Source organism: Acanthisitta chloris, unplaced genomic scaffold (assembly GCF_000695815.1).
Source record: "Acanthisitta chloris isolate BGI_N310 unplaced genomic scaffold, ASM69581v1 scaffold7898, whole genome shotgun sequence".
Classification (NCBI taxonomy): Eukaryota; Metazoa; Chordata; class Aves; order Passeriformes; family Acanthisittidae; genus Acanthisitta; species Acanthisitta chloris.
The window spans coordinates 42223-56708 of record NW_008685291.1 but is presented as its reverse complement, the minus strand read 5'-3'; the positions used below and the strand labels follow the sequence as shown (position 1 = coordinate 56708).

The 14486-nt window shown below is 40.3% G+C and overlaps 1 protein-coding gene across 1 annotated transcript in view; it reads left to right on the top strand.

Moving 5' to 3' along the window:
* Window positions 1-2214: 2214 nt before the first annotated feature.
* The window catches only part of PPM1H (protein phosphatase, Mg2+/Mn2+ dependent, 1H), a gene marked incomplete at its 5' end in the record, with an annotated part of 49795 nt that continues 37523 nt past the window's right edge, over window positions 2215-14486 (top strand). The window contains one exon of the mRNA XM_009079688.1: window positions 2215-2327. Within this exon, the coding sequence (XP_009077936.1) occupies window positions 2215-2327 (113 nt within the window). The remainder of the gene's footprint in view (window positions 2328-14486) is intronic.

Genomic DNA, 14486 nt, shown 5'->3' with positions numbered 1-14486 from the left:
GCCGTGCCCGTCGGGCGGCGGTGATTGCGCACGGTGAGCGCTCTCCCCTTCCGCAAGGATTGTTATTCCCGTGACTGACCCGTGCGTTTGCTCCGGAGAGTGCAGGACACATGCTTCTGAACTCTTGCTTATTGAAAGAAATAAATTTAATTCAGGCATTCCAGCACTTGCAAAGTGTCTATGTGACAGACCTGTAACCAGGGGAGGGACTACACATTGCTTGAAGGTCTCAGAGGATACTCTGAACTGTGGAAATGAAGGTTTCTTAAAATTCCTGGCAGAGCCTGGTACATCCACTGCGATATTTGTAAGTTTAAATTATTTTGATGGTTAGAAACATCTTCTTCCTTTGAACTCTTCTTTTCAGCTTAATTTAAAAATATATAGAAACCGTGGTGAGGAAAATCAGCTTCTCTATGGCAAGATTAGATAAAGAAGCATTTATAACAGGCCCATGTCTGTGACCAAAGTTTCTGTGAGATTTGATTTATAGCTTGGAGGTGTTTTCCTCCTAGTCCACCCCAAAAAATTAAACAATAAAAAAAGAGGAGTGGCAGCTGTAGAACCTGGATCTCTGGAGCAGCTGCATGCAGTTCCCAGGCACAGCAGAGGATGGCCTGCTCAGACAGCACCTCAGCACTGTGCTCCTGGCACAAGTGGCAGCAGTGCCAGAGTATGTACAGCAGCCAGAGAGGAGTCACCTTATTTGTGACACCCATCTCTGCCACCCGCTCGGGACAGTGACTGAGCTCTGCTGAGCTTCCCTTGAAATTTGTAGGAAACAAAGCATGGGAGAGCAGCTTCCTCCCAACTCTGCAGATTTTTTATCAAATGGCAGCTGTCATGGTTTGTATCTGGTATAGTGCTTTTCTTCAGATAAATTTAGCTCTAAAATAAAGCTCGAAATTCCATACCCCAAGGTGTGCACAATTTGAATTGTTTGTTGCTCAGTGCAAATATGAAAGTGGCTGAAGTGTAGCTTTGTAAAATATAGCTCTGAAGTACAGCACACACGGAGGCAAACAAGTATATTCATAATAAAAGCCACATAAAAGTAGGCAGGGTTTAGCTGGAAAAGATCTGCCAGTACTTGCAATAGTGATGTTAAATGATGCTCCCTGTTTGAATCCAGTATTACAAGGACAGACCCGTTTGAAATTGGATTAGATTCAGGACACAGGAGAAGAAGGTAATTTGTAACATGTTGTATTATCACCCTAAACCAAACTAAGAGGCAGCAGAATTAATTCATTGGCATACACTTCAATTTTTTTTAAAAATGTATGGAGTATTGGAAAGTAGCTCATTTACTTGCACCATTTATGTTCTCCAAGCTTTCTTGGGGCACTCCATATGTGTATGTATGTATATATGTATGTATGTGTTTTTTCATTCCTGGACTAGACTGACTGTTGATGACAAATGTGACTTCTGTTCTCCACTTTTGTTAAGCAGGAGGATTTTTTAATATATATTTTTTGCACTCAGAATCAGTTTGAAGAACTATTTGAGTAGGTATGTACCTCCTTAAATTTGGGCCTGTGTTTCAGGACCTCGTAAGAGCAGTGAGATGAGACAGAGGGTTAAATACTGTGGTCCTTCCTGGAAAGTCTGTGAATGCCCAGTATTCTTCAGTAATTACTGTTCTACTGACCTTCCCTCCTGCCCCACTCCCTTTATGAGATTAGCATCCACTTATTCCTTGTGTTTCTGAAGGATAACCTTGTGGCATGAGTGTGTCTTGCTGCTGTACCTAGAGGTATATAGTCCACGATCCTAGCATTGCTTTTGGGGTGCAGGTAGTTATTCATGTCATAACTAGGTCTTATTATTTATTTGCTGTCTATGTAAAGCACTCTGCAATTATACCACCAGGTATCTGTTGTTAAGCTACATTAATCTTTGCTTTCATTGTGCTTTTGCCATAGCAAATTCTCTTGCACGCCTGAGAGTTGCTATTTGTTCCTTAGTGCCTGATGTTTTATAATCTCCTGCCCTGATTTTTCCCAAACATCTTTGTATCATAAGTACTAGGTATTCCCCAACTTTCTGTTCTTCTCCCTGACCATTGGCCATAGCTGCCAGAAAAGAAAGCCAGTGGGACATACAGTTTAAGAAAGACTCTGTTGTATTTTCTTTTTTTAGGGGAATCTTCATTTTTGCAAACATTGATTGCAATGCTGTCATTGTAAATCTTGTTCTCTTTTCCCACAGGATTTGCAAATAGAACGAGAGAGGGCCGTGTATAATATTTCTGGTGGCTGCACAGCCCTTGTGGTGGTGTATTTATTGGGGAAGCTTTATGTGGCAAACGCTGGTGATAGCAGGTGAGTAAGTGTGGTATCTCCCCAACTAATCCTTCACCCCAAACTCTCCAGTTTCTTAGTTGCAAACAGTATCACTGGAGGATTCTGGATTTTTTGGCTGGACACTTAACTGTTCTCATTAATGCAAATGTCAGTGATAGAGTTCCAGTATTTGTTGAGTGATGGTTGCAGTCAGGGAAACTGACAACATTTTTGGTCCTGTATCCGTTTCTGAATGATTTGGTGGTTGTAGAGAAGTGGAAATACATTGAAACAGAAGAAACACTGAGTATGGAGTAGAATTGTTTGTTGAACACTGACAAGGTGACTGTAGCTGGAACAGCTGGTAAGGCTGGGTTTGTTGAGAAGGAAGTCCTGTGGCTCCTATTTCCAGACTTAGTTGTGATAGGCCACTTGACTCTCAGAATTTGATATAATTGAAGGTAGTGATCTGTAAGCAAACAGCTGCTACTCTTGCAATGAAGGAGGAGGAGAGGGAGGCAGACTATCACAGCTTAGGAATTTTGCTTTGTCCTCTTCTGGCTCATGTAGTTGTCCGTTTCTCAGAACTGAATGCTGTTGTTAAGAAGCTGTTGCTTTGTTATAACTTGAAGTTGGATGCCTGAAGACTTGTGACAAGAAACTTTCTCTTTATTGTTTGATCTTGCTAAAGACAGGAGCATACTAGAAATCTCACTTGCATTCTTTCCCCGTCTCTCACTCTCTGCCCATGCCACCATCAGAGGGAGATAAGAAGGCTCTTCTTGCAAGACTTTAGACCTTCACGTTTCTTTTGGTAGTGCACTGCATAAGCAGTATAGGGAGAATAGTTCCCCATGTGATACAAACTCCTGTTGTATTCTGTTCATTAACAACCAGATAATTAAAGTCTGCAAAGGTGCTGAACCACATTGTCTTTAGGTGAAGACAGCTATGGTTATGCATTTGTGTTTAAGGTTTGTGCACACACAGTTCATGTTTGTAGTGTGTCCACCCACACACTTATAGAGACAGCAATTGAGCAAAGAGTTTTGTCATTTAAACCGAACGTTTTTGTTGCCTCTTGCTGCTGTAAACTGTGTAGAAAGTCAGTTACATCTTTTGTGCATAAAATTACTCTTCTTTTCATGTTGGTGATTGTTTTTAAGATGCTAAATTTGCTGTATATGTTGTAAGTTGCTCACCCAGTTCCTCTTGACAAGTGACATATTTGAATCTCCTTTTTGCATCAAATGTCAAGTGAATCCTCATGGGAGGGTGGCACTGCATGGTAGCTGCAAACATGTTTAAACAGACCACCTATCTCGTCATCAGAATTGCTAACTGCACTGCATTCTCTGTCTCCTGCCATTAAATTAGAAATAATCATGTTTTCTTGTGCTATCACACTGGAAGTACAGTTGAGTCTCTTCCTTCAAGCTGGCTAATTTGCTTTATTGTCTCTTAGAAATGTGCTGTGTAAAACTGGCCATGCAGGACTTAGTTCTGAGTAGCCAAGGTCTTTGTTCATAAATGCCTGGGACTAGCTGCTCCCAGTTCCCCCAGGATCCCTCCTGTGTGGAAATAGATGCCAAAACTCCTAGTTCTTTAGTTTCTTTGAGGTCACCTATTCATTTGTGCCTCACTCCTCATTCTTCTTCCCTCTCTGCTATGCCACTGATAAAAGCCTGCAAATAAGTCAAGGTACATTTCCCATAAACAGGAGTGTGTGAGAGAAGGTTTCCTGCTGCAGGGGTGGGAAATATACATTATGGGTTCATGCAAACCTCATTTGTACTGCCTCTCCCCCGAAGAAGGTTAGGTCTTTTAATTCCAGGCAGCTTCAAAACAGCAGAAGCTTTTAAAGTTGGGTTTTGAACACCTTCTGCTGTCACAGGACCAAGGTATGTGCAACAAACTGTTACTATCACAATGAGACTAAGGAAACGTTAAGTGTGAGACTTGAATAATAATGTACTATGTGGTGCCAGCTATACCTCAGACTTATGTCTGTGGTATTCAGTTTATCCACCAGAGCTTCTCAAATCTAATCATTTCATGCCACGTACCCTGGCAGTGTTGTATAGCAGCTGTCCTTTTGTAGTTGATGTGTAATTACATCATGAAAAGACTTTAATTACCGTATTACTAAATTACCAGCCAGCGATCCTTTCAGGTTCAGCCCTAGCTCTCTTCTGCATGGACTATTAGGCTTCTCCAAGCTGAACACTTTTTGGTTGGTGTAAAAGGGAGGAAAAATTGTGCTAATTGTAGGTTTTGTTATGAACTATTATTGAGCTTGATGTTATGGCATCACTAATGTCAATGATATAATTAAACTTCTGCTAATGATGCAATCACGGTTCTGTAATAATTATATGTTAACAGCACATGATACCAGAACCCTACTAAAAATGAGGTGATGTATTCAGAGCCTGATAAAAACAACTTGGAAGGAGCCTCTTTCATTCTCTAATGGCTTGTCTGATCATTCTTGGACTCTGCCATAAATTCAAAACTTGTACAGTCAAAATTCATATCTGAATATTGGCCAAAGCTTTTTCTAATGTTTCTCTCTCTTGCTTTCTTCTTCTCGGGGATTAGCATTGTCCATGCAAGGTTATCTGATTAGGGACTTAGAGTGCTATAGTCTGCTATCCAGTATATAGTGGTTTCTGGTGAGCATTGAGGTAATGTGTTTTGGTTATGTAGGCAGGCTATTGGAATAGCTGCTTTTTAAAAATATGGAATAGTAAATCTTCTGTGGTCATTGTTTTAAATGGTATTGTTTAATTTTATATTGCTAAAGTGACTTCTAAACTGCCATAACACATCTTGGTAATCTCAGTTCATTTTAGTTTTATGCTCTTTATTAGGATGTTGTTTTATAGCTAGTGATGAAGCAGTAGTAAAACAGGGACTTGATGTTTTTACTGATTACTACCCAATTATTGTGTAGGCTCATGCAACATAACATTTGCCCAATATCACTACAATGACTGTAATGTAATATGATCATCTTAACTATCTTTGGCACGAGTGTTCTGGCTTTCATGTAGTCTGGCTAAGAAGCTGATTGGAGACTGCAGACACTTCCATTTTGTGCTGTGCTCGGAGCCATGTAGGGTAGCTGTGTTTTTATCATTATACAAGAAGCAGAACACTGCAAGTTGATTTGACTTTTCCATACACCCTGAAATACTCACTTAATCTGCAAATAGGTTCTTGGTCTTTTTTGATTTATTGGCAGAACATGGCATCAGAGCAAAGAGAAGGCTACACAGACTTGCAAGGTCACTGAATTTTTTGCTTTGCTTCATCAGCTCTTTTTTTATCATCTTTTTGCCTCCTTGCTTTTGCTCCCCCATACTTATGTTTTCAGGACATATTCACCCTCTGCTTGAACATTTATCCTTATGTCTAGAATAGATTTTCTCCTCCTTTTTCCCAGTGTAGAATTAATGCTAGGGCATTTGGGCTTATTAAATGATAGAAGGTTGTTCTTGTTTTTGTGGTGCTTCCATATGGGTGCAGGTAGAGCAACTGCATTGTTATTTCAAGAGCCCAGATGTTGGACAGAGTGTTTAGAACAGTCTTCTCCTGGTGTAATAAAATAGTAAATTGAATTTGTTTACCATTTCAATTCTTTCTGGAATTTCTGCTTGTGTTGAAACACACTACATTTGTACTTCCTCTTCTTTGTCATGGTGTTTGTCAGCTGTTTAGTCCTCTTTGTAAGAAGTCAAATTTGGGGGATTAATTTCCTTTTATGAAGTAAATGAGAGGGGCATGAAAACAGCTCTGTATCTGCTGACTGGCACACTAGCTTAAATAGAATTTCTGAGAAGTCAGAACTGATGATTCTGACCCATTTTTGTGGTTTATGGTATCTGACCTCTTCCTTGAGGCAGTACAGCAGGGTTGTTTTTGCCAGAAGTGCTAACTCTGTGTAAGGATGGAAACTAAAAAGTGTTCTAATATACTAATGTTGTAGAACTAGTTTGCTTTAGTCTTTGGTTTACTGTCTTTCTAGCAAGTTTTAATTTTCTTTTTTTCTTAACTACCCATCTTGTAATCTAAATGATATATATTTTCCAGCTTTCCTTGAGTGATCTGCCTCTCTTCTTACATCTGTGGCCACATAAGCAACAATAACTGTGCTTCATACTAGAGACTTAGAGGTCTCTAGTGGAAAGACTAACTAACTTAGTTACTAAGCTTCTGCAGTATTTGGAAAAGCATTCTTTCTTCTATCTTCTCCTAAGGATGGGACAAGAAAAGTTGCAAATCTGAATGACACACAGGGCCTTTTCACCTTGGCACCATGCAATCTGCAATGACTCCTCTTCATCCTCTGAAGTTTTCATTCCTCCAAATACCCAAAAGATGCCTCCAGGAGGCGAGAGCAACACTTACGGATTGTATTTTGGCCAATCTATGTGCACATCCCATTTCTGGATTATTATTAACTCTCTGACAGAATTCCTTGAAAATATTAAATATTTGCTCATTTCAGGGCAACAGATAACCTCAGGCTGGTTTGTTTATGGGCCTGTGTGGTGAGCAGAGACTTAATTCAAGACGAAGCAAGTCTCTCCCACTCTCCTTCACAGACTGCAGTTTAGTAGGCGGAGAAGTCTGATCCTGCCTAACCTAGAACGTTGGAAAATATCATGGCATCTTAGTCATATTCAGGAGATATGACCATGTCCTGTCTCTCCATTCCCCCCTGTCTCTTTTCCTTAGAAGTGTGACTTGCAGGCCTGCAGAAAGTGCTTCTCCCCTTTTCCTGCCTGGCCTCCTTCCAGGGAGAAGCAAGAGCACAGGATTCATAGTAATAGCAGCAACCTCAGATACTGCAAGATATTGTGTTGGGTAAAGCTTTTGAAGGCACTTCAAGAAACACTTAAGGCAAGGTGTGAAGAAAAGGTGTTGGATCAGAAATAAGTCATTGCACTCAAAGTGCAGTGATGAGGAAGAATATTTTCTAGTCATCCAGTGGATGACAAGTTCCAGGGTGCTGGCATGTCATATCCAGCACTGACTTGGAAGATATTATTAATTTGGTAATAAATGTCCATAGGCTTTTGAAGACAAAACAAATGTCCTACCTCTATTCTAAACTCTTGTTTTTCCTGGGAGAGCATATACCTTAGCAATGTCTATGGCAATCAGCAGGCATTGAAGCCATTGTAAACATTTTTGGTAAGTGGTACATTCAGTTAAATCTCTGATCCCAACCACACAGACATTATCTTATGACCCAGATTATGAGGAAGGAGAGGGATTTTGGCTATTCAAGTAATATCAGTAAACTGGAAAGCCACAATTCATTGTTACTAGTTTCTAGGAATGAAATTAACTTTAATTATCATACATTTTCAGCCTTTAAAGAAAGAAAGAATCATACCAAGCCAACAAAACCCATTCCAACAATCTTTTTAATCTGTACCACAGAGACAGATGCAGGTTCTTCATTCCAGTGTTGCAGGGTCAGGGCCAAGGCATGCAAAGCAGGATGGGCACATTGATTCTCAAGCTACTTTTGTACTATGGGACAAGGGCCAGAGGGAGCACCCCAGGCTTACTTGGTGAATGTTTCAGTCTACTGAGGTCCTAACTGTGTTGAAAAGCTTTTTGCATCCCCTGAATTCTGTGAGCTTGACAGGCAGTCAAGTTCAGCCTCAGCAGCAGCTATGCAATGCAGCTCCTGCTCCTGGGGCTTTTAGTGAGGGGTTCCCTTGTCACTTCTGTGTGGATGAATGAAGCAGGGCTTGGGTAAGAATTCATCAATTCAGAGTGAGCAGATTGTGTGACTTTGTCTGCTTTTGCTTCTCAGTCCAGCTTGTTCCAATATCCTGCAGCTGCTACTGAGTTAAGCAGATAAACTGAGGTCAAGTAGATATGACTTTAGGTGCTAAAAGTCATTCTTTCTTTCTCAATGGTAAGACAGTGAAGAGCAGAGAGGTAAAAAATCCTAGCTTCTTCCATCTTACATGGTCAGCCATATCCTAGTCATATTACTGGCAAAATAAACACTGACTTGCACAGCAGTGCCTTCATCCACTAAGCCCAGGTTTAGTTGCCATAGTAACTCGTCCTGGAGATGAATGTGATATCCTGGACAGCAGGGAAAAAGACTTTGATTCCACAGATACCAGTCCTGAGGCTTAGAGCTGGCCACAGAGACATGACTGCATGTCTTTGTTCATTTCCCTGGCACAGCCTGAGTAATTGGTGACAAGTTGTTCAGCTGTGATACAGAAACGTGGTGGTCTATCATCATTGCAGCCCTGGACTTAGCTGTGGTCAAATGAAGAATACACTGAAATCATCATGGGGAAAATGAATCCTGTGAGGGCAGTAAATCTAAGGGTACCAGAACCAACCGTAGGCAGTTTTCGTATGCCAGTATATATAGACTTACTATAAACTGGCATGTAGTAACTTTCTAGCTGCCAGCTGAAGCCCTTTCTGAAAGATCAGTGTGTTCAAATGTAAACCAACAGGAAAGTGCACATGATTATACATGCAACTCCAGAGGTCAAAAATGATAGGGCAATATTTCTTCTCTAAGGTATCTCCTCTGTGGACAAGCTGCAAGCTAATTATTACATTTAATTTAGAACTGTAGAGTGAGTAGTGATGCAGAAACAACTGAAGTAATTTAGTTACATTGTTGGTGACAATCAAGTGCTTCTCATGGTTAGATGCAATATATAGGCAGGGAGAGGCTGTCAGGAGTAGAAAAATCTCTTTAACTGCTGCTTACGGAGTTGTTAATTGAATACATGGGATGGAATATGAAATCAGTTATAAAAATTCAGATTTTGTTATTTTTGGTGGTAGTAAGGAAGATGCTGACTGGCTCGGGTGCTAAGTGTATATGAGAACTATGGCTTTCTGTGGAAATCTATGAATATTATTTTGCTTAGACAAACAACTTCTACTTTCCTATTTGTGTTCCTTTATTAAAAATAATCAGATCACCAGAATAGTGACTTTAGAGTATTTCAGCTGCCTCTTTGTGTCCTGAGGCCTTCTCCAAAGGAGTCACTAAATTACCATTGGAAATGTGTGTGCACAGGAACAGCTCAGGTCCTTGTAGATGCCTCTGAAAGACAACTTTCAGGAGGTTTTGCAGGGACTGGATTTCATAATTTATTTCCCTGGTTCTTTTCAAAGGCAGAAGGAGGTTCTTGTGCTGCCACAGGAGAGGTGTAGCATGCTTGGCTCCATTCTGGTGCAAGGACATGAAGAAAGGACCTTGAATGAAGCCCAGTCAGTGTTCTCCTGGAGCAGGGGCTGCACTTGGAAGTTGTGCTGCAGAGGTGTACAGCATCTTGCTGCAGATGTGAGCAGAGATGTGCTCACCTCAGAGCAGCCAGGGTGGCTGGCAGTCTGCAGAAATCCTTAGCTGAAGTTTGGGAGGGATATTCACTGTTCTGGCAGGAAATGCCAAAGCACGCTCCTGTAGGAAATTACTTTTGCAATACTTCACTAAGGCAAGTTCTTACACCATTTATTGGCTTGAGGGAGCAGAAGTTCCTCCAAGCAATGAATGAAAATGTCTGAGCTGCCTGCTTCAACCACAGCATAACACAAACTACATTGTCACAGGAAGAGCCACAAGCAAGGAGAGTGTGTTCCCTCTTAATGTTGGCTTTGTTCCTCTGAAAGGAAAGTGATCCAGTGTTTCTATTCTGTCACAATATTTCTGTGAACAGCCTCATGTTTGTGCTGAACAACATGAAGAAATCAGGGTGGCCAGACAGTTGAGTGACAGTAGATAGAAAATTATGACAGAGGCAATTTTCATTGGCTCTTCTCCTTCCCTGATTTGTTGCTTGTTTTCTTCTTGGTAGCAGTGCTGAGTAGGAGTTGGGACATTATCTTGGGTATCATAGGTGGGAGGCAGCCAGGGTGTTTTTCTATTGCTGTGGCTGAAGGTTGCTGCTTTCACCTCTGAGTTTTATGGTGATGGATGTGTCATTGCTGGGACCTGTTTTAATGTCAGCTGATGTTATATAATGGTTTGTTTCACTATCTCCAGCCTGCCTTAATTCATAAAATTAAGGAAATAATTTAAAGGCTTTGCACTATAGTTCCATGACTATTGCCAGTGCAATGAGGTGTTTGTTCACCTGGTTTCTAAAGAAACATTGAGTAATGAGTCTGCTTGGGACTAAGTGAAAGTAATTCAGTTCATAAGTGAAACCAAGGTGTCAGGCTGAATATATTAAAAGTCATTGGTAACGATAACAGCTGTGAGTTCCAGTACTTCATTTAGAGAAGAGAGAAACATTTCTCTTTCAGAACTTTTCCTAGTCATCGTCTTTCATTTCTTAGCAATTAAGAAAAGGTAAACCAATAAAAAATGCAACTGATTTGAATCTTACTAGACATTAGCCTTGCTCTTTCTTGGATTCTTTTAAATATATGCATTTAGTTACCATGATAAACAAGTACCCATATAGATGGATTCCATAGTTCTGGGATTGACTTTTTTTTTTCTCAGCTATTTTGTGACACACCTAATTAAAGTCTACTGCTTGGTTCCCCTTTGAATGTAATAAAACCCTGCCTTATTCTTTCTGTCAGTTAAATCCCTCTTTCTTTTCCATGGACATATTTCTAATACCTCTGCAGACAAGCCAGACACTTGTGCTTCATCTGTACTGAATCCACATGCTTAACACCTTTTGACAAAATGGATACATCTTTCCTGTGGCTTGGAATTGATATATACTGTCAAAAAGGGTTTTCTAAATGGTGTCTCTTTGTCACCTTTACCAGATTTTTATCCTCTGTTGTAGAAATGTAGTTTAATGTTGTGTTTCAAATCATTTTTGGCTGAAAAAGCGTGTAATGGAATCAGGGTGTCCCCTGAATACTCCTAACAGTAGGAGATGCCTCTTTGTTTTGAACACTGGAATCCCAATAGACCCATGACAGCAGAGAAATTACACTTTTGACCTTGTTCACTAAAGTGTTTCTTTCTCTGTATGATTAAATGGGAGTAACCAACAATAGCTTCCTCCAAAATGTATGACTTTCCCTGTTTGTTTCTCATAAGAAACTCAGAAAGGATGCTGTGCAATTTTCAACTGATTGTGTTCTCCACAAAAGAAAAAAGCAACAAATCCTGCTTGATTCAAGGAGAGGTGACTGCTTTTGTCCATATTAAAAATGCAAAAGCAGTTGATATGTCAATATTTCCCTTAAGCCAGTGTTGTTGCTACATCCTGAGCATGATAGCAGCACTACAACACAGCGACAGATTTTTGCTCTTTTCTTGCTTCAATCTCCACATATTTTAAAGGGGGATATATATTGAAGCACCAAATATAATTTTAAAGTATTGAATCTGAATATAGAAAATAACTATATACTTAATGTTCTGTGTGAATTTAGCTGGTCATTTTGGACTACACAGTTATGTCAATCCGAAAGATAAATGTACTATTTTCTGTAGATGTACATGCAGCCTTTTAAGCTCCTGGTGTTTCTTTTCATTTGCAAGTGACTGAGTAGACATAGCTGGCTGTAGGATTTGCCATGACTGCCAGTCCTGCCTTGCCTACTGAGGTACTGGCACATCTCTTGCTCCACATTTAGTTGTTCAGGGCATGGCTTCTCTGGATCAGAAGAACTTGGTGAAGTGACCAGAAGGGAGATACAAAATCAGATTCCTGTTTAGGCTGCTTCAGCTGTGTTTTGGGGAGTTCTTCCCCTCCCAATATATTCCTGTTTTCTGTGAGTATTTACCAGCTCTGGGTTAGTGAACATGCCTCCATTGTTGTGCAGAGGCATGGCCTCAAGACTCGAGAGCAGTTTCTCATCTTTGTTTGCTCACTGTAGATGATGCTATGTGGAGAGGGCATCAGAGCCACAGAGCGTGGAGGACAAGGCACTTGAGGGAACTGCAGATCTGTGACTCCTGATTTCCTATCCTGCCAAAAATGCTTTTGTTTTTTAATTACTACTGCATTGGTGATATAAATTAGTGATTGGTATGGGTCTGAAGCAACCTTGTCATCAGGGAATATTTGGTTAGTGTTGACATATTTGTTCCCTGCAAACATGAATGATCCATCTGCCTTTGGCAGGCTCACCCTGTGGCTCTGCAATAATGTGTTTCACCAGTGTGGCTGAAATTAAAATGTCACTATTAAACATGGAAGAATCAGATGCTCTCTGGGCACCACATCTATTCAAGTTCTTCTTGCTTTCTATGTAGTTATTTCTGACAGTTTAATAGGGCAGCTGTATTCTGGCATAAAATAATGCATTCATATATCTGCAATACGTGGGGAGCTAAATGCTTTCAGAGCACTATTTCCTTGCATACATGTGTCTTTCATGCATGGCAGAAGCAGTAGTGCTCATGTAACACCATGTTACTGCTTAGTCCATTAGGAAGTGTAAAGTCAAAATTAATTGTCCTGCAGGACCATACAGAGTGGGTCTCTAAAAGCAGTTGCCAGGGTTGTTTGCAGCTGCTGCATCAGCCAGGCTCCCTCCTTGTGAGCAGTTATTGACTGTGGGCTATTGAATTCAGGGCTCTGGAGGTTGCTCAGTGGGAAAAACCTTCAGTCAGTGCTTGGCAGCTCTGTTACTGCAAGGTCGTGGAAAGGGCAGTTCAGTCTCCAAACCCAATTGGAGCCTGATTCGGCACCTCTTCACTCACAGGGGAAAATCCCTCTGAGCAGGGTGGCTCCTGGGCCAGGCTTTCACACCCACCCTCCCCAGGGAGACAGCCAACAAATGTGTACATTTTTGTCACTTGGGCCTGCAGAAATAGCCTTGGCTGTCATGAAAGAGCTAAGCAACTGGTGCAGAAAGGTAAAGAGTCCAGTAAAGGATTACAAGCCCACTACAGTTGAATTCAGACCAGTGACCTGTACGTGTATATCTGTGTCCCTCCCGCTTCTCATATCTGGAGCTGTCTAATTCCTCAGATCAAATCATTTGACTCTTATGAGCAGCTGTAATTTGCAAGCTGAATACACTCAATCTGCTGAAAACATTAATGAAAAACATAAAACTGAGGCTCTGTTTTATCAGGTATGAACTGTATTGCTTTAATTCCTCCCCCTCCAAAGATTTTGTGTGTGTGTGTGCTGGGTTGTGCTTTTCATCCCAGGTGGCTGCGATTTCTGGTGAAAATAAGCTGAGCCATGAAAGGTTGACCCATTCACCTCTGAATTGCTTTTTATATGATGTGAGTCCCTCAGGGCCAAATTCTGCCTATAGAAGTGAGAATGATAGCTATCAACATATATAGAAGTATGTCAACGTGCACAAAGAAAAAGGTGAACCCCAGACTGGTCTGAGTAGTCTTTAAAATATGGATTTCCTGTGAAATGGTGATTAAAGGAGAAGCAAAGGATAATTAGAAAATTAGCCCGATGTACTAGCAGTTATATCAATGTGTGTTTTTATATTAGCTCTTTCAGACAAGCACAAGATCAGAAAATCCCTTATGACTCACTTAAACTAGTGTGTTAAATTTGGTTAGTGTCTGATCAGCTCCTTTGATCAGTCTAGTCTAGACTGTTGCCAGGGTACTTACTCTGTACTAAACCCACAGTCTCCTTGAGTGGAGGCCTACTCAAATGAATCAAATAACATATAAAAAGGTTGTAAAAAATGTCCACTGTCTTTGAGTAAAATAATCTGGTTCAAAGCTGAATACTTAAGGAATTGCAAAAATAAAAGCAAAGGCATTGTTGCAGAAAAGAAGTGGTAGAGTTCTTAATTCGTATTTAAGTGGCTGTCTCAGAGATACAAAAGAAAAATTTCCAGCAGACTTTTATTACTTTTAATTGGATCGGCATTTTTATAAGCCTGTAATGTATTCGGATCCCATAAAAGGGAAAAAATTACATCAAAAATTTGGCATAAATTTGCTTCAATGAATTAAAGAGTTATAACCACCATGTCTGTCTTGTTTCAAGAACACAATATAAGTGGCTGTCTCAGAGATACAAAAGAAAAATTTCCAGCAGACTTTTATTACTTTTAATTGGATCGGCATTTTTATAAGCCTGTAATGTATTCGGATCCCATAAAAGGGAAAAAATTACATCAAAAATTTGGCATAAATTTGCTTCAATGAATTAAAGAGTTATAACCACCATGTCTGTCTTGTTTCAAGAACACAATATTGGTTTTAATTTTAACAGTGGCAGTGGGAGC